The following is a 27,500-nucleotide window of genomic DNA, read 5'->3' as shown; positions in this document are numbered from 1 at the left end:
GAGCAGAATGAGGTAAAGACAGAGAGAGAGCAGAATGAGGTAAAGACAGAGAGAGAGCAGAATGAGGTAAAGACAGAGAGAGAGAGAAAGAGCGAGAGCAGAATGAGGTAAAGACAGAAAGAGAGAGGAGAATGAGGTAAAGACATAGAGAGAGAGAGAGAGAGAGAGAGAGAGAGAGAGAGAGAGAGAGAGAATAGAATACCAAGTGAACAACCAATGAATCATGAAGTTGGTTGAGAGAATGCCAAGAGAGTGTAAAGCTGTCATCAAAGCAAAGGGTGGCTACTTTGAAGAATCTAAAATGTAAAATACTTTTTTTGGGTTACTCCATGACTCCATGTGTGTTATTTTATAGATAGGTGTTGTTGTACAGGGTCAGCCATAGTATGATAGGTGTTGTTGTACAGGGTCAGCCATAGTGGTATGATAGGTGCAGTGTAATGTGTTGTTATACAGGATCAGCCATAGTAGTACTGCGCCCCTGGAGCAGATGAAGGTTACGCGCCTGGACATGTTCGACTGTGCAAAACCCCATTTTGTCATAAGCATCGTCACATAAATGTTTCCATCATTTCCATCTATTACTCTGAATCGTTCTCATGGACGATTAAATTAGTACATTTTTAAAATGGGAAACATATGGCCGCCTTTAATTGGCCAATTCCTCTTGTCAATGTAGTGTTTTCTCTGATGTAAAACCCAATGGAGAGACAAACGCTGTTAAGACAGGCAGACAGACAGACAGACAGACAGACAGACAGACAGACAGACAGACAGACAGACAGACAGACAGACAGACAGACAGACAGACAGACAGACAGACAGACAGACAGACAGCACTGTACAGTATGCAGTACTGTCTGCATATAGGCATCAGAACACCAGGCATCAGAACACCAGGCATCAGAACACCAGGCATCAGAACACCAGGCATCAGAACACCAGGCATCAGAACACCAGGCATCAGAACACCAGGCGACAGAACACCAGGAATCAGAACACCAGGCATCAGAACACCAGGCATCAGAACACCAGGCATCAGAACACCAGGCATCAGAACACCAGGCGACAGAACACCAGGAATCAGAACACCAGGCATCAGAACACCAGGCATCAGAACACCAGGCATCAGAACACCAGGCGACAGAACACCAGGCATCAGAACACCAGGCATCAGAACACCAGGCATCAGAACACCAGGCATCAGAACACCAGTCATCAGAACACCAGGCATCAGAACACCAGGCATCAGAACATCAGGCATCAGAACACCAGGCATCAGAACACCAGGCATCAGAACACCAGGCATCAGAACACCAGGCATCAGAACACCAGGCGACAGAACACCAGGCATCAGAACACCAGGCATCAGAACACCAGGCATCAGAACACCAGGCATCAGAACACCAGGCGACAGAACACCAGGCATCAGAACACCAGGCATCAGAACACCAGGCATCAGAACACCAGGCATCAGAACACCAGGCATCAGAACACCAGGCGACAGAACACCAGGCATCAGAACACCAGGCATCAGAACACCAGGCATCAGAACACCAGGCATCAGAACACCAGGCGACAGAACACCAGGCGACAGAACACCAGGCATCAGAACACCAGGCGACAGAACACCAGGCATCAGAACACCAGGCATCAGAAAACCAGGCGACAGAACACCAGGCATCAGAACACCAGGCATCAGAACACCAGGCATCAGAACACCAGGCATCAGAACACCAGGCATCAGAACACCAGGAATCAGAACACCAGGCGACAGAACACCAGGAATCAGAACACCAGGCATCAGAACACCAGGCATCAGAACACCAGGCATCAGAACACCAGGCATCAGAACACCAGGCGACAGAACACCAGGAATCAGAACACCAGGCATCAGAACACCAGGCATCAGAACACCAGGCATCAGAACACCAGGCGACAGAACACCAGGCATCAGAACACCAGGCATCAGAACACCAGGCATCAGAACACCAGGCATCAGAACACCAGGCATCAGAACACCAGGCATCAGAACATCAGGCATCAGAACACCAGGCATCAGAACACCAGGCATCAGAACACCAGGCATCAGAACACCAGGCATCAGAACACCAGGCGACAGAACACCAGGCATCAGAACACCAGGCATCAGAACACCAGGCATCAGAACACCAGGCATCAGAACACCAGGCGACAGAACACCAGGCATCAGAACACCAGGCATCAGAACACCAGGCATCAGAACACCAGGCATCAGAACACCAGGCATCAGAACACCAGGCATCAGAACACCAGGCGACAGAACACCAGGCATCAGAACACCAGGCATCAGAACACCAGGCATCAGAACACCAGGCATCAGAACACCAGGCGACAGAACACCAGGCGACAGAACACCAGGCATCAGAACACCAGGCGACAGAACACCAGGCATCAGAACACCAGGCATCAGAAAACCAGGCGACAGAACACCAGGCATCAGAACACCAGGCATCAGAACACCAGGCATCAGAACACCAGGCATCAGAACACCAGGAATCAGAACACCAGGCATCAGAACACCAGGCATCAGAACACCAGGCATCAGAACACCAGGCATCAGAACACCAGGCATCAGAACACCAGGCATCAGAACACCAGGCATCAGAACACCAGGCGACAGAACACCAGGAATCAGAACACCAGGCATCAGAACACCAGGCATCAGAACACCAGGCATCAGAACACCAGGCATCAGAACACCAGTCATCAGAACACCAGGCATCAGAACACCAGGCATCAGAACACCAGGCATCAGAACACCAGGCGACAGAACACCAGGCATCAGAACACCAGGCATCAGAACACCAGGCGACAGAACACCAGGCATCAGAACACCAGGCATCAGAACACCAGGCATCAGAACACCAGGCATCAGAACACCAGGCGACAGAACACCAGGCGACAGAACACCAGGCATCAGAACACCAGGCGACAGAACACCAGGCATCAGAACACCAGGCATCAGAAAACCAGGCGACAGAACACCAGGCATCAGAACACCAGGCATCAGAACACCAGGCATCAGAACACCAGGCATCAGAACACCAGGAATCAGAACACCAGGCATCAGAACACCAGGCATCAGAACACCAGGCATCAGAACACCAGGCATCAGAACACCAGGCGACAGAACACCAGGCATCAGAACACCAGGCATCAGAACACCAGGCATCAGAACACCAGGCATCAGAACACCAGGCATCAGAACACCAGGCATCAGAACACCAGGCGACAGAACACCAGGCATCAGAACACCAGGAATCAGAACACTAGGCATCAGAACACCAGGCGACAGAACACCAGGCATCAGAACACCAGGCATCAGAACACCAGGCATCAGAACACCAGGCATCAGAACACCAGGAATCAGAACACTAGGCATCAGAACACCAGGCGACAGAACACCAGGCATCAGAACACCAGGCATCAGAACACCAGGCATCAGAACACCAGGCGACAGAACACCAGGACATCGAAAGCATCTACCATCTAGTGTTCTATTACTCAGTAAGACACGGCATACATAAACCACATCTCTTCTATCCTTTACTGAATCACTAGGATCCTAACTACTACCATAACTCAGGAGACTACATCCCTCTATCCTCCCTCCATCTCCTGTCCTTTACTGAAACACTAGGATCCTAACTACTACCATATCTCAGGAGACTACATACCTCTATCCTCCCTCCATCTCCTTTCCTCAACTGAAACACTAGGATCCTAACTACTACCATAACTCAGGAGACTACATCCCTCTATCCTCCCTCCATCTCCTGTCCTTTACTGAAACACTAGGATCCTAACTACTACCATATCTCAGGAGGCTCCATCCCTTCTATCCTCCCTCCATCTCCTTTCCTCAACTGAAACACTAGGATCCTAACTACTACCATAACTCAGGAGACTACATCCCTCTATCCTCCCTCCATCTCCTGTCCTCAACTGAAACACTAGGATCCTAACTACTACCATAACTCAGGAGACTACATACCTCTATCCTCCCTCCATCTCCTGTCCTCTACTGAAACACTAGGATCCTAACTACTACCATATCTCAGGAGGCTCCATCCCTTCTATCCTCCCTCCATCTCCTTTCCTCAACTGAAACACTAGGATCCTAACTACTACCATAACTCAGGAGACTACATCCCTTCTATCCTCCCTCCTCATCATCTCTCTATCTCCTGTCCTCTACTGAAACACTAGGATCCTAACTACTACCATATCTCAGGAGACTACATCCCTTCTTATCCTCCCTCCTCATCATCTCTCTATCTCCTGTCCTCTACTGAAACACTAGGATCCTAACTACTACCATAACTCAGGAGACTACATCCCTTCTATCCTCCCTCCATCTCCTGTCCTCAACTGAAACACTAGGATCCTAACTACTACCATATCTCAGGAGACTACAGCCCTTCTTATCCTCCCTCCTCATCATCTCTCTATCTCCTGTCCTCAACTGAAACACTAGGATCCTAACTACTACCATATCTCAGGAGACTACATCCCTTCTTATCCTCCCTCCTCATCATCTCTCTATCTCCTGTCCTCTACTGAAACACTAGGATCCTAACTACTACCATATCTCAGGAGACTACAGCCCTTCTTATCCTCCCTCCTCATCATCTCTCTATCTCCTGTCCTCAACTGAAACACTAGGATCCTAACTACTACCATATCTCAGGAGACTACATCCCTTCTTATCCTCCCTCCTCATCATCTCTCTATCTCCTGTCCTCAACTGAAACACTAGGATCCTAACTACTACCATATCTCAGGAGACTACAGCCCTTCTTATCCTCCCTCCTCATCATCTCTCTATCTCCTGTCCTCAACTGAAACACTAGGATCCTAACTACTACCATAACTCAGAGGACTACATCCCTTCATCATCCCTCTATGTATCCTCCCTCTCCTCCGTGCTCCACCTCTCCATCCGTTGGCAGAGCAGAACACAGGGGAGATAGAGGGCTGAGTAGGAGACTCTCCAGCGTTATGGTTCTACACATGTCATGTGTAATCTGCCCTACCAACAGCGCTTAGAATAATTATTCATATTTAATCAGCTACGCAGGATTTTACATCGTCTGCCTGCCGCATGCTAAGTCCTTTCCCTTGTTCCATTATAAAACTTTTACACAATCACACTGCTGCCGGCGAATGAGAGGAGTGAGGGAGAGGAGGAGCGCAGTAGGGGTGGAGGGGAGGGAGGGAGGGGTGGAAGGGAGGGAGAGAGGACAGGGTCTAAATGGAAAGGGGAAAGTGGTTGGGCTTATAAAAACATAATGGGCTTGTCTGCTTTGATAAACTGACAACGTGGCTGGAATACACACAGAGAGAGAGGGGGAGGAAGGAAGGAAGGAAGGAAGAGAGAGAGGGGGGAGGAAGGAAGGAAGAGAGAGAGAGAGAGGGGGGAGGAAGGAAGGGAGAGAGAGAGGGCAAACAAAGACGTGAAAACGAGATGATGAGGAAAAACAGAGGGGGGGAGGAATAAGGTGGGGGGATAAAAGAAAAATGGAAAGTGATGAAGAGGAAGACAAAGTGTGCAAAAGCGGGAAGGAGAGGTGAGTCTGAGGGGAGGGACCATGGAAGAGCCAGAAGGAGAAGAGAGGCTGAGGGGAGGGACCATGGAAGAGCCAGAAGGAGAAGAGAGGCTGAGGGGAGAGGAGGGACCATGGAAGAGCCAGAAGGAGAAGAGAGGCTGAGGGGAGGGACCATGGAAGAGCCAGAAGGAGAAGAGAGGCTGAGGGGAGGGACCATGGAAGAGCCAGAAGGAGAAGAGAGGCTGAGGGGAGAGGAGGGACCATGGAAGAGCCAGAAGGAGAAGAGAGGCTGAGAAGAGGGACCATGGAAGAGCCAGAAGGAGAAGAGAGGCTGAGGGGAGGGACCATGGAAGAGCCAGAAGGAGAAGAGAGGCTGAGGGGAGAGGAGGGACCATGGAAGAGCCAGAAGGAGAAGAGAGGATGAGGGGAGGGACCATGGAAGAGCCAGAAGGAGAAGAGAGGCTGAGGGGAGGGACCATGGAAGAGCCAGAAGGAGAAGAGAGGCTGAGGGGAGAGGAGGGACCATGGAAGAGCCAGAAGGAGAAGAGAGGCTGAGGGGAGGGACCATGGAAGGGAAGAACCAATCGCCATGTTGTGACTATGCCAACCATCTTCAGAATAGAAGGTGTTGATGTCAGAGTCTCAGATTGTAAACTGAATGAGGACTGACAAGAACATCTTCTCAAAGGGTTGATCATGTCAGATTGAAAAAGGGAAACAGAATCCAAACTGCCATTTTGCGAAAGCCAGTACAGTATGCCTCCAGAATAGAAGGGTTTCTCATCAGATTGTCAACTAGAACTAAAAATAAGATTCACCCTGCTTCAGAAGGGAGCGGTTTAATGCCCATAACATTTATCTTCAAGGAAGGGAATTTCAGACCGCCATTTTGTGACTATGCCAACTAAGGCCCTGCGACAGACTAGCGTCCTGTCGAGGGAGTTTACATGTATATCATTATCTAACACTACAGAAACAGGAGATAGACTAGCATCCAGGGAGTTTACTTGTAAATCATTACCTAACACTACAGAAACAGGAGATAGACTAGCATCCAGGGAGGTTACTTGCACATCAAGCTAGCTAACACCACAGAAACAGGAGATAAACTAGCATCCTGTCCAGGGAGGTTACTTGTACATCAAGCTAGCTAACACTACAGAAACAGGAGATAGACTAGCGTCCAGGGAGAGTACTTGTACATCAAGCTACGTAACGCTACAGAAACAGGAGATAAACTAGCGTCCTGTCCAGGGAGGTTACTTGTACATCAAGCTACGTAACGCTACAGAAACAGGAGATAAACTAGCGTCCTGTCCAGGGAGGTTACTTGTACATCAAGCTACGTAACGCTACAGAAACAGGAGATAAACTAGCGTCCTGTCCAGGGAGGTTACTTGTACATCAAGCTACGTAACGCTACAGAAACAAGAGATAAACTAGCGTCCTGTCCAGGGAGGTTACTTGTACATCAAGCTACGTAACGCTACAGAAACAGGAGATAAACTAGCATCCTGTCCAGGGAGGTTACTTGTACATCAAGCTACGTACGCTACAGAAACAGGAGATAAACTAGCGTCCTGTCCAGGGAGGTTACTTGTACATCAAGCTACGTAACGCTACAGAAACAAGAGATAAACTAGCGTCCTGTCCAGGGAGGTTACTTGTACATCAAGCTACGTAACGCTACAGAAACAGGAGATAAACTAGCATCCTGTCCAGGGAGGGTACTTGTACATCAAGCTACGTAACGCTACAGAAACAGGAGATAAACTAGCATCCTGTCCAGGGAGGTTACTTGTACATCAAGCTACGTAACGCTACAGAAACAGGAGATAAACTAGCATCCTGTCCAGGGAGGTTACTTGTACATCAAGCTACGTACGCTACAGAAACAGGAGATAAACTAGCGTCCTGTCCAGGGAGGTTACTTGTACATCAAGCTACGTAACGCTACAGAAACAAGAGATAAACTAGCGTCCTGTCCAGGGAGGTTACTTGTACATCAAGCTACGTAACGCTACAGAAACAGGAGATAAACTAGCATCCTGTCCAGGGAGGTTACTTGTACATCAAGCTACGTAACGCTACAGAAACAGGAGATAAACTAGCATCCTGTCCAGGGAGGTTACTTGTACATCAAGCTACGTAACGCTACAGAAACAAGAGATAAACTAGCGTCCTGTCCAGGGAGGTTACTTGTACATCAGGCTACGTAATGCTACAGAAACAGCAGATCCTTCCAGACTCAGACAAGGCTGACTTCATAATAGAAGGAGGTGATCATGTCAGAATCTGACGGTGAAGAGTAACAAGGTAACGAGGACTCACCCTGTTCCAGAGGAGGTGGTTTAACTCCTGTAGCCTTCATCTTCAGAGCCTCCTTGGCCGACATGTCGCAGCAGGAGCCTTTATTAGTGTCCTGGTCGCTATCGGCCTGATCACTATCGCCATGACCACTGTCTCTAAGGCTGGCTCGCTCTGGGTCCTTGAATGTCGAGCTGCTACAGGACAAGAAACAATTAAAGATATAAATATATAGGGTTAGGGTTTAGGGTTTAGGGTTAGGTTTAGGTTTAGGGTTTAGGGTTAGGGTTTAGGGTTAGGTTTAGGGTTAGGTTTAGGGTTAGGTTTAGGGTTAGGTTTAGGGTTTAGGGTTAGGTTTAGGGTTTAGGGTTAGGTTTAGGTTTAGGGTTAGGTTTAGGGTTCAGGCTTAGGTTTAGGGTTAGGCTTTAGGGATAGGTTTAGGGTTAGGTTTTGGGTTAGGTTTCCTTTACTAGTACTGAACCCTAACCCTTTACAGTTATAACCAGATCCTTTACTAGTACTGTACCCTAACCATTTAGGGTACAGTACTAGTATAGGATCTGGTTATAACTATAAAGGGTTAGGGTACAGTATTTGTATAGGATCTGGTTATAACTGTAAAGGGTTAGGGTACAGTACTAGTATAGGATCTGGTTATAACTATAAAGGGTTAGGGTACAGTACTAGTATAGGATCTGGTTATAACTGTAAAGGGTTAGGGTACAGTATTTGTATAGGATCTGGTTATAACTGTAAAGGGTTAGGGTACAGTCCTAGTATAGGATCTGGTTATAACTGTAAAGGGTTAGGGTACAGTACTAGTATAGGATCTGGTTATAACTATAAAGGGTTAGGGTACAGTACTAGTATAGGATCTGGTTATAACTATAAAGGGTTAGGGTACAGTACTAGTATAGGATCTGGTTATAACTATAAACGGTTAGGGTACAGTACTAGTATAGGATCTGGTTATAACTATAAAGGGTTAGGGTACAGTACTAGTATAGGATCTGGTTATAACTATAAAGGGTTAGGGTACAGTACTAGTATAGGATCTGGTTATAACTATAAAGGGTTAGGGTACAGTACTAGTATAGGATCTGGTTATAACTATAAAGGGTTAGGGTACAGTACTAGTATAGGATCTGGTTATAACTATAAAGGGTTAGGGTACAGTACTAGTATAGGATCTGGTTATAACTATAAAGGGTTAGGGTACAGTACTAGTATAGGATCTGGTTATAACTGTAAAGGGTTAGGGTACAGTACTAGTATAGGATCTGGTTATAACTATAAAGGGTTAGGGTACAGTACTAGTATAGGATCTGGTTATAACTATAAAGGGTTAGGGTACAGTACTAGTATAGGATCTGGTTATAACTATAAAGGGTTAGGGTACAGTACTAGTATAGGATCTGGTTCTAACTATAAAGGGTTAGGGTACAGTACTAGTATAGGATCTGGTTATAACTATAAAGGGTTAGGGTACAGTACTAGTATAGGATCTGGTTATAACTATAAACGGTTAGGGTACAGTACTAGTATAGGATCTGGTTCTAACTATAAAGGGTTAGGGTACAGTACTAGTATAGGATCTGGTTATAACTATAAAGGGTTAGGGTACAGTACTAGTATAGGATCTGGTTATAACTATAAAGGGTTAGGGTACAGTACTAGTATAGGATCTGGTTCTAACTATAAAGGGTTAGGGTACAGTACTAGTATAGGATCTGGTTATAACTGTAAAGCATATAGACTATTGTGATTCGTGATGAGTCCTTACCTTTGAACAAACTGCTGCCTGCTGCCCATGTAATTGGGCTCAGCGGGAAAATTGTCTGTCTGTGAAGAACGGAGAGAGGAGAGAGTTTACAACGTGTTGTCTTACACCCAAACGTGTCCCCTGTCGGTGTTGTGTTACACCCAAACGTGTCCCCTGTCGGTGTTGTGCTACACCTGAACCCTGCTAAATGGAATGTACAGTTGAAGTCGGAAGTTTACATACACCTTAGCCAAATACATTTAAACTCAGTTTTTCACAATTCCTGACATTTAATCCTAGTCAAAATGTCCATTCTTAGGTCAGTTAGGATCACCACTTTATTTTAAGAATGTGAAATGTCAGAATAATAGTAGAGAAAATTATTTATTTAAGCTTTTATTTCTTTCATCACATTCCCAGTGGGTCAGAAGTTTGCATACACTCAATTAGTATTTGGTAGCATTGCCTTTAAATTGTTTAACTTGGGTCAAACGTTTCAGGTAGCCTTCCACAAGCTTCCTACAATAAGTTGGGTGAATTTTGGCCCATTCCTCCTGACTGAGCTGGAGTAACTGAGTCAGGTTTGTAGGCCTCCTTGCTCGCACATGCTTTTTCAGTTCTGCCCACAAATGTTCTATTGGATTGAGGTCAGGGCTTTGTGATGGCCACTCCAATACCTTGACTTTGTTGTCCTTAAGCCATTTTGCTACAACTTTGGAAGTATGCTTGGGGTCATTGTCCATTTGGAAGACCCATTTGCGACCAAGCTTTAACTTCCTGACTGATGTCTTGAGATGTTGCTTCAATATAGCCACATAATTTCCCTCCCTCATGATGCCATCTATTTTGTGAAGTGCACCAGTACCTCCTTCCCTAAAGCACCCCCACAACATGATGCTGCCACCCCCGTGCTTCACGGTTGGGATGGTGTTCTTCGGCTTGCAAGCATCCCTCTTTTTCCTCCAAACATAACGATGGTCATTATGGCCAAACAGTGCTATTTTTGTTTCATCAGACCAGAGGACATTTCTCCAAAAATAACAATCTTTGTCCTCATGTGGATTTGCATACCGTAGTCTGGCTTTTTATGGTGGTTTTGGAGCAGTGGCTTCTTCCTTGCTGAGCGGCCTTTCAGGTTATGTCGATATAGGACTCGTTTTACTGTGGATATAGATCATTTTGTGCCTGTTTCCTCCAGAGTTTTCACCAGGTCCTTTGCTGTTGTTCTGGGATTGATTTGCACTTTTCACACCAAAGTACGTTCATCTCTAGGAGACAGAACGTGTCTCCTTCCTGAGCGGTTTGACGGCTGCGTAGTCCCATGGTGTTTATACTTGTGTACTATTGTTTGTACAGATGAACGTGGTAACTTCAGGCGTTTGGAAATTGCTCCCAAGGATGAACCAGACTTGTGGAGGTCTACAATTTTTTTCTGAGGTCTTGGCTGATTTCTTTTGATTTTCCCATGATGTCAAGCAAAGAGGCACTGATTTTGAAGGTAGGCCTTGAAATACATCAACAGGTACACCTCCAATTGACTCAAATAATGTCAATTAGCCTATCAGATGCTTCTAAAGCCATGACATCACCCGAATTTTCCAAGCTGTATAAAGGCAGTCAACTTAGTGTATGTAAACTTCTGACCCACTGGAATTGTGATACAGTGAATTATAAGTGAAATAATCTGTCTGTAAACAATTGTTGGAAAAATGACTTGTGTCATGCACACAGTAGATGTCCTAACCGACTTGCCAAATCTATAGTTTGTTAACAAGAAATGTGTGGAGTGGTTGAAAAATGAGTTTTAATGACTCCAACCTAAGTGTATGTAAACTTCCGACTTTAACTGTATCAACACATTCTGATCATGTAACAATGGGTTTAATATGGAATAAAGAGATATGTAATGTATCAGCACATTCTGATCATGTAACAATGGGTTTAATATGGAATAAAGAGATATGTAATGTATCAGCACATTCTGATCATGTAACAATGGGTTTAATATGGAATAAAGAGATATGTAATGTATCAACACATTCTGATCATGTAACAATGGGTTTAATATGGAATAAAGAGATATGTAATGTATCAACACATTCTGATCATGTAACAATGGGTTTAATATGGAATAAAGAGATATGTCACATGACTACATTGTAACCACCCAGGCAGAGAGTCAGTTCCAGGACGTGTTGGTTGGTTAGTTAGTTCATCAGACAGAGCATTATGTTAAGGTGATGTCTAACTCCTAGGTTATCTAAAACAACACCCTGTTCCCTGTGGTAAAATAACTGATCTGATTGCCTCTAGAACGTCCTAAATTCGTCAGAACATGGTCTCTACAAGAAGTCTAAAGTGTTTCACAGGGATGCTGGCCCATGTTGACTCCAAAGCTTCCCACAGTCGTGTCAAGTTGGCTGGATGTCCTTTGGGTGGTGGAACATTCTTGATACACACGGGAAACTGTTGAGTGTGAAAAACCCAGCAGCGTTGCAGTTCTTGACACAAACAGATGTGCCTGGCACCTACTACCATACACTGTTCAAAGGCACTTAAATCTTTTGTCTTTCCCATTCATCCTCTGAATGGCACACATACACAATCCATGCCTCAACTGTCTCAAGGCTTAAAAATCCTTCTTTAACCTGTCTCCTCCCCTTCACCTAGACTGATCAATAAGGGGTCATAGCTTTCAGTCACCGGTCATTTTATTTATTTATTTTATTTCACCTTTATTTAACCAGGTAGGCAAGTTGAGAACAAGTTCTCATTTACAACTGCGACCTGGCCAAGATAAAGCAAAGCAGGGCGACACAAACAACAACACAGAGTTACACATGGAATAAACAAATATACAGTCAATAATACAGTTGAAGAAAATCTATATACTGTGAGTGCAAATGAGGTAAGATAAGGGAGGTAAGGCAATAAAATAGGCCATGGTGGCGAAGTAATTACAATATACCAATTAGACACTAGAGTGATTGATGTGCAGAAGATGAATGTGCAAGTACTGGGGTGCAAAGGAGCAAGATAAATAAATAAATACAATAAGGGGATGAGGTAGTTGGATGGGCTGTTTACAGATGGGCTATGTACAGGTGCAGTGATATGTGAGCTGCTCTGACAGCTGGTGCTTAAAGCTAGTGAGGGAGATATGAGTCTCCAGCTTCAGTGATTTTTGCAATTCATTCCAGTCATTGGCAGCAGAGAACTGGAAGGAAAGGCGGCCAAAGGAGGAATTGGCTTTGGGGGTGACCAGTGAGATATACCTGCTGGAGCGCATGCTACGGGTGGGTGCTGCTATGGTGACCAGTGAGCTGAGATAAGGCGGGGCCTTACCTATCAGAGACTTATAGATGACCTGGAGCCAGTGGGTTTGGCGACGAGTGTGAAGCGAGGGCCAGCCAACGAGAGCGTACAGGTCGCAGTGATGGGTAGTATATGGGGCTTTGGTGACAAAACGGATGGCACTGTGATAGACTGCATCCAATTTGTTGAGTAGAGTGTTGGGGGATATTTTGTAAATGACATCGCCGAAGTCGAGGATCGGTAGGATGGTCAGTTTTACGAGGGTATGTTTGGCAGCAGGAGTGAAGGATGCTTTGTTGCGAAATAGGAAGCCGATTCTAGATTTAATTCTGGATTGGAGATGCTTAATGTGTGTCTGGAAGGAGAGTTTACAGTCTAACCAGACACCTAGGTATTTGTAGTTGTCCACGTATTCTAAGTCAGAGCCGTCCAGAGTAGTGATGCTGGACGGGCGAGCAGGTGCAGACAGCGAACGGTTGAATAGCATGAATTTAGTTTTACTTGTATTTAAGAGCAGTTGGAGGCCACGGAAGGAGAGTTGTATGGCATTGGAGGTTACTAAACACAGTGTCCAAAGAAGGGCCAGATGTATACAGAATGGTGTCGTCTGCGTAGAGGTGGATCAGAGAATCACCAGCAGCAAGAGCGACATCATTGATGTATACAGAGAAGAGAGTCGGCCCGAGAATTGAACCCTGTGGCACCCCCATAGAGACTGCTAGAGGTCCGGACAACAGGCCCTCTGATTTGACACACTGAACTCTATCAGAGAAGTAGTTGGTGAACCAGGCGAGGCAATCATTTGAGAAACCAAGGCTGTTGAGTCTGCCAATAAGAATGTGGTGATTGACAGAGTCGAAAGCCTTGGCCAGGTTGATGAATACGGCTGCACAGTAATGTCTCTTATCGATGGTGGTTAAGATATCGTTTAGGACCTTGAGCGTGGCTGAGGTGCACCCATGACCAGCTCTGAAACCAGATTGCATAGCGGAGAAGGTACAGTGGGATTCGAAATGGTCGCTAATCTGTTTGTTGACTTGGCTTTCGAAGACCTTAGATAGATATAGGTCTGTAACAGTTTGGGTCTAGAGTGTCTCCCCCATTGAAGAGGGGGATGACCGCGACAGCTTTCCAATCTTTGGGAATCTCAGACGATACAAAAGAGAGGTTGAACAGGCTAGTAATAGGGGTTGCAACAATTTCGGCAGATAATCTTAGAAAGAGAGGGTCCAGATTGTCTAGCCCGGCTGATTTGTATGGGTCCAGATTTTGCAGCTCTTTCAGAAGATCAGCTATCTGGATTTGGGTGAAGGAGAAATGGTGGGGGCTTTGGCGGGTTGCTGTGGAGGGTGCCGGGCAGTTGACCGGGGTAGGGGTAGCCAGGTGGAAAGCATGGCCAGCCGTAGAGAAATGCTTATTGAAATTCTCAATTATAGTGGAAAGGGCAGGTGTTCTTAATGTTTTATACACCCAGTGTAGATGTTCTGACATCCCAGAATCAGATAAACTGGAGCCAGGACTGTCTCTCTTCCCCTCTCTCGCTGTATCTCACTCTCTTCCTCTAAATCTATCCCTCTCTCTCTCTCTCTGTCTCTCTTTCTATCTCTCTTTCTCTCTCTCCAACTCTGTCTGTCTCTATCTCACTCTCTCTGTCTCTCTCTCCGTCTCTCTCTCTCTGCATCTCACTGTCTTTCTCCCTCTAAATCTATCACTCTCTCTCTGTCTATCTCTCTCTATCTGTCGCTCTATCTCACGCTGTCTCTCTCTCTCTGTCTCTCTCTCTGTCTCTCTCGCTGTCTCTCTCTCTCTCTGTATCTCACTCTCTTTCTCCCTCTAAATCTACCCCTCTCTCTCTCTCTGGGGTGTCTCGATTGTCCGTCCCGTCAATGTTGCGTCAATGTTGCTGCAGCGTATTTGCTCTGTGGCTCAGAGTCAATGAGGAAAGGGGGAGGGAGGGGAGATGGAAGGGATGGAGAGAGGAGGAGACTGGGTCCCAACTCCCAGACGTGGTCCAGACAGTATCGACATCCTAAACACTGAATGGAGAGACTGAACAGGAGGTCAATGCACTCACTCTCTCTCTCTCTGTCTCTTTATCCACCTCCCCCCTCTTTCTCTTCTCTCTCTCTCAGCCTTTACTTCTCTCTCTCCCTCCCTCTGTCCCCTCCCTCCCTCCACCTCTCCTCAGCCATTATCAGTCATATTAACCTCTCTAATCATTCTAATTAGCCGTGTTAATGAAAAGGTTGCCTGGAGCAGCTCAGAGATCAGAGAGGACCAGACAGTTAAAGAAAAACAGACCTTAGGTTCCTGTGAGGGGTGGCAGCTATCCTGGAGGGTAGGAACGCTGGGCCAGTAACCTAAAGGTTGCTGGATCGAATCCCCGGACTGACAAGGTACAAATCTGTCGTTGTGCTCCTGAGCGAGGCAGTTAATCCACTGTTCCCCGGGTGTTGATAACATGGATGTTGACTAAGGCAGCCCCCCCACCTCTCTGATTCAGAGGGTTAAATGAGGAAGACCCATTTCAGTTGAATGGTTTCAGATATATATCTGACCTGTTATCCCCGTAGCCATAGTGCACTACTTTGGACCAGGGCCCATTGGACACTACATAGGGGATAGGGTGACATTTTGTTTCAAGACAAAAGCCATGGTTTCCAGTTTCCTGTCCAGCCAACAGTATCTTTGATGCTGCGGAGTCGAATGTCTTATATTTTTTTTTATAAATGTCACAAAATAATCATCATGAAGATATCAAATGACTGAATCTCTTTGGAACACAGTGGGTGAAAATAACAAGACTTTTAATGGATAAAAGTGTTCTGTCTTTCTTACTGAGCTAATTACCAGAAATATTTTCATCTCAAGGCATCAAATCACACCTGTTTAAAACTGCAATCTGGAGTCTTGCCAAGAATTTCATCACGACAGAAATGTTCATCTTCTGGAATCCTTAGCAGTAAATGTCACAGAGAGACAGACCACTCCTAGAAGTCTTCACAGAGAGACAGACAGATACCACTCCTAGAGGTCTTCACAGAGAGACAGACAGATACCACTCCTAGAGGTCTTCACAGAGAGACAGACAGATACCACTCCTAGAGTTCTTCACAGAGACAGACAGATACCACTCCTAGAGTTCTTCACAGAGAGACAGACAGATACCACTCCTAGAGTTCTTCACAGAGAGACAGACAGATACCACTCCTAGAGTTCTTCACAGATAGACAGACAGATACCACTCCTAGAGTTCTTCCCAGAGAGACAGACAGATACCACCACTAGAGTTCTTCACAGAGAGACAGACAGATACCACTCCTAGAGTTCTTCACAGAGAGACAGACAGATACCACTCCTAGAGTTCTTCACAGAGAGACAGACAGATACCACTCCTAGAGTTCTTCACAGAGAGACAGACAGATACCACTCCTAGAGTTCTTCCCAGAGAGACAGACAGACAGATACCACTCCTAGAGTTCTTCACAGAGAGACAGACAGATACCACTCCTAGAAGTCTTCACAGAGAGACAGACAGATACCACTCCTAGAGTTCTTCACAGAGAGACAGACAGATACCACTCCTAGAGTTCTTCCCAGAGAGACAGACAGATACTACTCCTAGAGTTCTTCACAGAGAGACAGACAGATACCACTCCTAGAAGTCTTCACAGAGAGACAGACAGATATCACTCCTAGAGTTCTTCACAGAGAGACAGACCGATACCACTCCTAGAGTTCTTCACAGAGAGACAGACAGATACCACTCCTAGAGTTCTTCCCAGAGAGACAGACAGATACCACTCCTAGAGTTCTTTCCAGAGAGACAGACAGATATCACTCCTAGAGTTCTTCACAGAGAGACAGACAGATACCACTCCTAGAGTTCTTCCCAGAGAGACAGACAGATACCACTCCTAGAGTTCTTCCCAGAGAGACAGACAGATATCACTCCTAGAGTTCTTCACAGAGAGACAGATATATACCACTCCTAGAGTTCTTCACAGAGACAGACAGATACCACTCCTAGAGGTCTTCACATGCTCTTGATATTAGGGAGTCAATGTGTGGTATTTCAACAGCACGTATGGAACGAGGTGTGTGTGTGTGTGTGTGTGTGTGTGTGTGTGTGTGTGTGTGTGTGTGTGTGTGTGTGTGTGTGTGTGTGTGTGTGTGTGTGTGTGTGTGTGTGTGCAGCATGGCTCAGTAGACACATACAGAGCTGCAGAATGCGGGGGCATGTGAAGGTCGTGACCTTTAGTTCCTTTGTCAAACACGCTCTCTCTCTATATCCACCTGAACCCCTCTCTCTCTCTCTGACTATATATATATATATATATATATATATATATATATATATATATATATACATATCCACCTGAACCTCTCTCTCTCTATCTCTCTCTCAAGCAGCCATATCAAAGGGTACAATCTAATAATACAAAATGGTTGAAATTGTTTGGCATTGAAATAATAATTGCCTGCAGTCCTTTGAAATGCAGGAGAGAGAGGAAGAGAGGACAGATGAGTTTGAAGGCCATTTTCAATTCTGACAAAACAGACTCCTCTCCTCTCTCTCATTCTTGTTCTGTGATTCATCCTCTACCTCCATTCAAGCCTGTTTCTCTGGTAGTCAGATATTGAGTTGGAGGCTGGGCTCTCACTGTCTTTGTCTGATTAGTCAGTGTCCCAAATGAAACCCTTTTCCCTGTTTGGTGCACTACTTTAGACCAGGGCCCATGGAGAACAGGCTACCATGGAGAACAGGGTATCATGGAGAATAGTCTACCATGGAGAACAGGGTACCATGGAGAACAGTCTACCATGGAGAACAGGGTACCATGGAGAACAGGGTATCATGGAGAACAGTCTACCATGGAGAACAGGCTACCATGGAGAACAGTCTACCATGGAGAACAGTCTACCATGGAGAACAGGGTACCATGGAGAACAGTCTACCATGGAGAACAGGCTACCATGGAGAACAGGCTACCATGGAGAACAGGGTACCATGGAGAACAGGGTACCATGGAGAACAGGGTATCATGGAGAACAGGGTACTATGGAGAATAGGGTACCACGGAGAACAGGGTACCACGGAGAACAGTCTACCATGGAGAACAGGCTACCATGGAGAACAGGGTATCATGGAGAACAGGCTACCATGGAGAACAGGCTACCATGGAGAACAGGCTACCATGGAGAACAGGCTACCATGGAGAACAGTCTACCATGGAGAACAGGCTACCATGGAGAACAGGGTATCATGGAGAACAGGCTACCATGGAGAACAGGCTACCATGGAGAACAGTCTACCATGGAGAACAGGCTACCATGGAGAACAGGGTACCATGGAGAACAGGGTACCATGGAGAACAGGGTACCATGGAGAACAGTCTACCATGGAGAACAGGGTACCATGGAGAATAGTCTACCATGGGGAACAGGGTATCATGGAGAACAGTCTACCATGGAGAACAGGGTACCATGGAGAACAGTCTACCATGGAGAACAGGGTACCATGGAGAACAGGGTATCATGGAGAACAGTCTACCATGGAGAAAAGGGTACCATGGAGAACAGGGTACCATGGAGAACAGGGTATCATGGAGAACAGTCTACCATGGAGAATCAGGGTACCATGGAGAACAGTCTACCATGGAGAACAGGCTACCATGGAGAACAGTCTACCATGGAGAACAGGGTACCATGGAGAACAGTCTACCATGGAGAACAGGCTACCATGGAGAACAGGCTACCATGGAGAACAGGGTACCATGGAGAACAGTCTACCATGGAGAACAGGCTACCATGGAGAACAGGCTACCATGGAGAACAGGGTAACATGGAGAACAGGGTATCATGGAGAACAGTCTACCATGGAGAACAGGGTACCATGGAGAACAGTCTACCATGGAGAACAGTCTACCATGGAGAACAGGCTACCATGGAGAACAGGGTACCATGGAGAACAGGGTATCATGGAGAACAGGGTACCATGGAGAACAGGGTACCATGGAGAACAGGGTATCATGGAGAACAGGGTACTATGGAGAATAGGGTACCACGGAGAACAGGGTATCATGGAGAACAGTCTACCATGGAGAACAGGCTACCATGGAGAACAGGGTATCATGGAGAACAGGCTACCATGGAGAACAGGCTACCATGGAGAACAGGCTACCATGGAGAACAGTCTACCATGGAGAAGAGGGTACCATGGAGAACAGGGTATCATGGAGAACAGGCTACCATGGAGAACAGGCTACCATGGAGAACAGGCTACCATGGAGAACAGGGTACCATGGAGAACAGTGTACCATGGAGAACAGGGTACCATGGAGAACAGGGTACCATGGAGAACAGTCTACCATGGAGAACAGGGTACCATGGAGAACAGTCTACCATGGAGAACAGGGTACCATGGAGAACAGGGTATCATGGAGAACAGGGTACCATGGAGAACAGTCTACCATGGAGAACAGGCTACCATGGAGAACAGGCTACCATGGAGAACAGGGTACCATGGAGAACAGGGTATCATGGAGAACAGGGTACCATGGAGAACAGGGTACCATGGAGAACAGTCTACCATGGAGAAAAGGGTACCATGGAGAACAGGGTATCATGGAGAATAGTCTACCATGGGGAACAGGGTATCATGGAGAACAGTCTACCATGGAGAACAGGGTACCATGGAGAACAGGGTATCATGGAGAACAGTCTACCATGGAGAAAAGGGTACCATGGAGAACAGGGTACCATGGAGAACAGGGTATCATGGAGAACAGTCTACCATGGAGAACAGGGTACCATGGAGAACAGGGTACCATGGAGAACAGGGTATCATGGAGAATAGTCTACCATGGAGAACAGGCTACCATGGAGAACAGGCTACCATGGAGAACAGGGTACCATGGAGAACAGGGTATCATGGAGAACAGGCTACCATGGAGAACAGGGTATCATGGAGAACAGGGTACCATGGAGAACAGGGTACCATGGAGAACAGGGTATCATGGAGAACAGGGTACTATGGAGAATAGGGTACCACGGAGAACAGGGTATCATGGAGAACAGTCTACCATGGAGAACAGGCTACCATGGAGAACAGGGTATCATGGAGAACAGGCTACCATGGAGAACAGGCTACCATGGAGAACAGTCTACCATGGAGAACAGGCTACCATGGAGAACAGGGTATCATGGAGAACAGGCTACCATGGAGAACAGGCTACCATGGAGAACAGTCTACCATGGAGAACAGGGTATCATGGAGAACAGGCTACCATGGAGAACAGGCTACCATGGAGAACAGTCTACCATGGAGAACAGGGTACCATGGAGAACAGGGTATCATGGAGAACAGGGTATCATGGAGAACAGGGTACCATGGAGAACAGGGTACCATGGAGAACAGTCTACCATGGAGAACAGGGTACCATGGAGAACAGGGTATCATGGAGAACAGGCTACCATGGAGAACAGGCTACCATGGAGAACAGGCTACCATGGAGAACAGTCTACCATGGAGAACAGGGTATCATGGAGAACAGGGTACCATGGAGAACAGTCTACCATGGAGAACAGGGTACCATGGAGAACAGGGTATCATGGAGAACAGGGTACCATGGAGAACAGTCTACCATGGAGAACAGGGTACCATGGAGAACAGTCTACCATGGAGAACAGGGTACCATGGAGAACAGGGTACCATGGAGAACAGGGTACCATGGAGAACAGTCTACCATGGAGAACAGGGTATCATGGAGAACAGTCTACCATGGAGAACAGTCTACCATGGAGAACAGGCTACCATGGAGAACAGGCTACCATGGAGAACAGTCTACCATGGAGAACAGGGTACCATGGAGAACAGGGTATCATGGAGAACAGGGTATCATGGAGAACAGTCTACCATGGAGAACAGGCTACCATGGAGAACAGTCTACCATGGAGAACAGGGTATCATGGAGAACAGGGTACCATGGAGAACAGGGTATCATGGAGAACAGGCTACCATGGAGAACAGGGTATCATGGAGAACAGGGTACCATGGAGAACAGGGTATCATGGGAGTGGATTTATACCCCATCTAAACACCACAAACCTCACAGTAACATCTCAATGGTCCTTCATAGATCTTTGTAAAAAAAAAATGACCTTGTCAGACGTATGAACATCCCATCATGACAAGGACGTCAGTTTTAACCGTTGACTTTTGGACCGACCGACCGACTTTGGAACATGACAACAATAACTGACTTTCTGAACCACCTCACATAGTGTCTGTTACCATGGCAATCTGGGGACAACAGAGGCACAACAAAAAGACAATATACACTACTAGGTCAGTCACCTGCCTCTGCTGTTGCCACCAAATAACCAGGCTGTCATTGCAAATAACAACTTATTCTTAATTGATTGGATAAATAAAGGTTAAATAAATATATATATCACCTTAGTCACTAAAAACATAGTTACTGTCTTAATGTGCATAGCTTCTCTCTGGCCAATGAAATAGACATTAGGAAGCTCTAGAGCTGTCCAATCCACCAATTACAGCCCAGTTCTATCTCCACTAGTACTTCCTCTTCCTGTTGATGTCATGTATCAGGTCATATCTTCTACCAATTACAGCCCAGTTCTATCTCCACTAGTACTTCCTCTTCCTGTTGATGTCATGTATCAGGTCATATCTTCTGCCAATACAGCCCAGCCAATAAATGCAACACTACTGCCAATATGGCCCTCCTAGTGTGTGTGTGTGTGTGTGTGTGTGTGTGTGTGTGTGTGTGTGTGTGTGTGTGTGTGTGTGTGTGTGTGTGTGTGTGTGTGTGTGTGTGTGTGTGTGTGTGTGTCAATATTGCCTTCATTATACAGTACTTGGACACAAAGTACTTGGACAGGAAGATTCCTCCTTTCTGAACCCAGGAGACACAGAGAGATGGATATAGATATACATGGCTGGGAATGGGACTGGGCCACATAGCAGAGACACGGGGCTATTGAAGATTTACAGTAGAAACCACCAGAGGAGGTTCTACTGTAGGAGATGGGGAGAGGGGAGAGGAGGGGAGAGGAGAGGTCAGGACACAAGAGGGGATGAGAGGGGATGAGAAGAGAGGAGAGGAGAGGAGAGGAGAGGAGAGGAGAGGAGAGGAGAGGAGAGGAGAGGAGAGGAGAGGAGAGGAGAGGAGAGGAGAGGAGAGGAGAGGAGAGGAGAGGAGAGGAGAGGAGAGGTAAGTGGACAGGTCTAGGGTCAGGGGACTGAGAGAGCATTAGAGTCACAGACAGCTAATAGAGAGAGAGAGCAGTGTGTGTGTGTGTGTGTGTGTGTGTGTGTGTGTGTGTGTGTGTGTGTGTGTGTGTGTGTGTGTGTGTGTGTGTGTGTGTGTGAACAGAGACAGTAGTAGTCTATTTCTGTAGTCCCAGTGTGACTGAAACAGTGTTTCTAAGAGTGGCCAGGCAGACAGCACTCCCATTGAGACAAATAGGACAAGAGAGATGCAATGTTCCCAAACTTGAGTGTGTGTGTGTGTGTGTGCGCGTGTGCGTGTGTGTGTGTGTGCGCGGGCGTGCGTGCGTGCGTGTATGCGTGCATGCGTGTGTGTGTGTGTGTAAGTCCCAAGGTGTATGTGGAAGTAAATCCTACCTAACCTTGTCTGTCTGCCAACTGAACTAAGGTATTCTCTGAGATATACATCACATGTCATATATACCCAGGGAACTGAACCAACCTCTATGTTTACTGACAGGAAATGGAGAGAGAGGGAGAGGTAGAGGGAGAGACAAAGAGAGAGAGGGAGAGGGAGAGACAGAGAGACAAAGAGAGACAGAGGGAGAGACAGAGAGAGACAGAGAGAGAGAGAGAGGGAGAGACAGAGAGAGAGAGAGTCAAAGAGGCAGAGGGAGAGAGAGAGAGAGACAGAGAGAGAGAGAGAGAGAGAGAGAGTCAATGAGGCAGAGGGAGAGACAGAGAGAGACAGAGAGAGAGAGAGAGAGAGAGAGAGAGAGAGAGAGAGAGAGAGAGAGAGAGAGAGTCAAAGAGGCAGAGTGATAGAACAGCAGATAAGGACAGGCGGAGAGAGGAAGTGAGAAATTAACAAACAAACCATTGATCAATCCGTTCTAGAAGAACAGCATTTGAAAGTGATCAGATTAAATGAGGTGCCTCTGTGTTTTCCTGTGTCTACCAGACCAATCAATCTCCCTGCTTAAGTGAACTAAATGCCATCAAAGTTCACTTCCTTCCTACAGCAGGTAAAAATGTATTTCATCCAATTGTGTCATTATTATTAGAGTGAAGGCTCAACTTGATTTCCTGTCATAAACTTCTAGAGAAGGACCTTAAATATCTAAACTACAGCTCATTAAAACAGCTATATGTAGTTATTTATTTACTGAACCTTTAATTAACAAGGCAAGTCCGTTAACAACTAATTCTGATTTACAATGACGGCCTACCAAAAGGCAAAAGGCCTCCTGCAGGGACGGGGGCTGGGATTTAAAAAATAAAATTAATTAATTAAAATATAGGACAAAACAACAATCACGACAAGAGAGACAACACAACACTACATAAAGAGAGACCTAAGACAACAACATAGCAAGGCAGCAACACATGACAACACAGCACAACATGACAACAACATGGTAGCAACACAACATGACAACAACATGGTAGCAACACAACATGACAACAACATGGTAGCAACACAACATGACAACAACATGGCAGCAACACAACATGACAACAACATGGTAGCAACACAACATGACAACAACATGGTAGCAACACAACATGACAACAACATGGTAGAAACACAACATGGCAGCAACACAACATGACAACAACATGGTAGCAACACAACATGACAACAACATGGTAGCAACACAACATGGCAGCAGCACAACATGGCTGCAGCACAAAACAGGGTATAAAACATTGTTGGGCACAGACAACAGCACAAAGGGAAAGAAGGTAGAGACAACAATACATCTCCTAGAGAGTGAGGTTCTCCTTTATTTTTTTAAGTGTTCCACTCAGCTAGCCAGCACCTCGCCTAAATAGGTGTGGGTTTCTTTCGCCTCTAGAGACAACAATACATCACACAAAGCAGCCACAACGCTCAGTAAGAGTGTCCATGATTGAGTCTTTGAATGAAGAGATTGAGATAAAATTGTCCAGTTTGAGTGTTTTGTTGCAGCTCGATCTAGTCGCAGCAGACCCAGGGAGACAGGCGTGGTGATGACAGGGGCAGCAGACCCAGGGAGATAGGCTTGGTGATGACAGGGGCAGCAGACCCAGGGAGATAGGCGTGGTGATGACAGGGGCAGCAGACCCAGGGAGATAGGCGTGGTGATGACAGGGGCAGCAGACCCAGGGAGATAGGCTTGGTGATGACAGGGGCAGCAGACCCAGGGAGACAGGCGTGGTGATGACAGGGGCAGCAGACCCAGGGAGACAGGCGTGGTGATGACAGGGGCAGCAGACCCAGGGAGATAGGCGTGGTGATGACAGGGGCAGCAGACCCAGGGAGATAGGCGTGGTGATGACAGGGGCAGCAGACCCAGGGAGATAGGCTTGGTGATGACAGGGGCAGCAGACCCAGGGAGATAGGCTTGGTGATGACAGGGGCAGCAGACCCAGGGAGATAGGCTTGGTGATGACAGGGGCAGCAGACCCAGGGAGATAGGCTTGGTGATGACAGGGGCAGCAGACCCAGGGAGATAGGCTTGGTGATGACAGGGGCAGCAGACCCAGGGAGACAGGCTAGGTGATGACAGGGGCAGCAGACCCAGGGAGATAGGCTTGGTGATGACAGGGGCAGCAGACCCAGGGAGATAGGCTTGGTGATGACAGGGGCAGCAGACCCAGGGAGATAGGCTTGGTGATGACAGGGGCAGCACACACACACACACACACACACACACACACACACACACACACACACACACACACACACACACACACACACACACACACACACACACAGTCACACACACAGTCACACACACACACAGTCACACACACAGTCACACACACAGTCACACACACACACACACAGTCACACACACAGTCACACACACACAGTCACACACACACACACACACACACACAGTCACACACACAGTCACACACACACAGTCACACACACACACACACACACAGTCACACACAGTCACACACACACACACACACACACACACACACACACACACACACACACACACACACACACACACACACACACACACACACACACACACACACACACACCTCACTAAGTTAATTGAATAATTCCCTTAATTCCCAGAATGCCTTAGAGAGACCGTCTTAATACAGAGCATAGGTGTGTCCCAAACGGCTCCACATTCCATCTATAGTGCGCTACAAAGCAGTGTTATTTATAGGGAATAGGGGGCCGTTTAGAATGCAGACAATAGATTTTCTTAAGCTCGTCTGTTACTTTGATTTGTATCCGTGGCGTCAATCTAATTAACATAATAATTAACATCCCACATCAACAAAAATCTGTCAATTGAATTCGGAGATATCAGTTGTTTTTGCATATGGTGCTGCATGTCTCAGTCCACTTCATCCGTCTGTCGGTGGAGAGCGGCCCAACTGAAGCATTATTGGTCAAACCAGGAGACAAACAAAATCAGTCTGAAACCGTTTAGGTCTGAAACCGATCTAGGACAGGTATTGATCTGGTCTGAAACCGATCTAGGACAGGTATTGATCTGGTCTGAAACCGATCTAGGACAGGTATTGATCTGGTCTGAAACCGATCTAGGACAGGTATTGATCTGGTCTGAAACCGATCTAGGACAGGTATTGATCTGGTCTGAAACCGATCTAGGACAGGTATTGATCTGGTCTGAAACCGATCTAGGACAGGTATTGATCTGGTCTGAAACCGATCTAGGACAGGTATTGATCTGGTCTGAAACCGATCTAGGACAGGTATTCCTGGTGATTGATTTATTTCAGCCATTTCTGGATGTTTTATTCATTATGTGTCTATGGTCTATAGTAGTAAAATACCAAATACAATATTTTATTTTATCAAATCATGTTTAAATAACAAGGGGTCCAAAAAATTATAAATCCAATATGTAAATGGTCTGTGATATGACTAACACACACACACACACACACACACACACACACACACACACACACACACACACACACACACACACACACACACACACACACACACACACACACACACACACCAAAGGCTTTGACTTTTAATGGTTAGTGGGCTGGCTGGCTTAACCACGTAAGGGCAAGTCATTCAGTAATAGTATCAGTTACCCACAAATCCTTAGGAACAAGTGTCTATACCTCCTCCAAGACTCTGGTTGACCTGCCTAGACTTCTGAAATATGAATTAAGGAGAAACAACGGGTCTCTCCTACTCCAGACAGAGAGATTGAATACTTCCTCTCTCTCTCGGTTTCTCCTCATTGTTTTGTTGTGTTTTCAAGTGCTTCCTGTCTCCTCTCCTTTCCTCTAAAGAAAATAATGGAATTTCCCCCACAATGCACTTCAATACACCCAATATACGTGGGGGGTGGGGGGGGGGGCTTGATGTCCTTGGGGAGATAAGTATATTGACACTTCTAGAATTAGCCCCCACACCACCACACACACACACACACACTGACACGCACACACACACAGACACACACACACACACACACACACACACACACACACACACACACACACACACACACACAGACACACAGACACACAGACACACACACACACACACACACACACACACACACACACACACACACACACACACACACACACACACACGCACGCACGCACACACACACACACACGCACGCACACACGCACGCACACACACACACACACACACACACACACTAGGGCTGTCCTCGACTAAAATAAAAATTAGTCGACCGAAAAGTAATCTGTGCTTTAATCCAATCAACTATATGCACTGAGCTTGTCTGATGCTTGAAGCTCACTGTTTGATGAAATCAGACTTCTATTGCCATTACCAGGTATGTAAAAATAGCCCGACATAAAGCCAACAAATAAAAAACATTGCAGCCTGCAGGTAGAAAATATCCTGATCAAAATAAATATCCTATAAATCACATTGGCTACACATGGCCTGTCTGCAATGAACTTGAAACATTGTATTAACTATTAACTTGGGTTTAGCCTGAAGCTCCTTGTAACTGTATAAAATATTCTGGACCCTCAGAGTTTCCCGACCAGTGAGCTCGGGACAGACACAGCTGGAGGCTGTTTGAACAAGGGATAAGAAGTTATCACCAGGGCCTACTTCATAACGTTTCCACTAGATCAGAGAACGACATCTTTCACGCTGAGTGGTTATGGAAAGGGAAAGAGCTGGAAAGATCATTCAAATACAATGACAGACTACTGTAATTCTCAATGGATGTAAAAAAAAACTTGGTTTGTTTGCTGTTTGAGGTGAAGAAAACATGACTTTGTGAAGCTCCAG

The 27,500-nt window shown here is 46.3% G+C and overlaps 1 protein-coding gene across 1 annotated transcript in view; it reads right to left on the bottom strand.

Moving 5' to 3' along the window:
- The window catches only part of LOC106574799 (protocadherin-17), a 167,913-nt gene that overhangs the window by 94,399 nt on the left and 46,014 nt on the right, over positions 1 to 27,500 (bottom strand). The window contains exons 3-4 of the mRNA XM_045698419.1: positions 9,682 to 9,740; positions 7,923 to 8,095 (exon numbers count right to left, since the gene is read on the bottom strand). Of these exons, the coding sequence (XP_045554375.1) occupies positions 7,923 to 8,095; positions 9,682 to 9,740 (232 nt within the window). The remainder of the gene's footprint in view (positions 1 to 7,922; positions 8,096 to 9,681; positions 9,741 to 27,500) is intronic.

Source organism: Salmo salar, chromosome ssa16, assembly GCF_905237065.1.
Source record: "Salmo salar chromosome ssa16, Ssal_v3.1, whole genome shotgun sequence".
NCBI lineage: Eukaryota > Metazoa > Chordata > Actinopteri > Salmoniformes > Salmonidae > Salmo > Salmo salar.
Note: the sequence above shows the minus strand (reverse complement) of the source record. Positions and strands in the feature narration are given on the sequence as shown.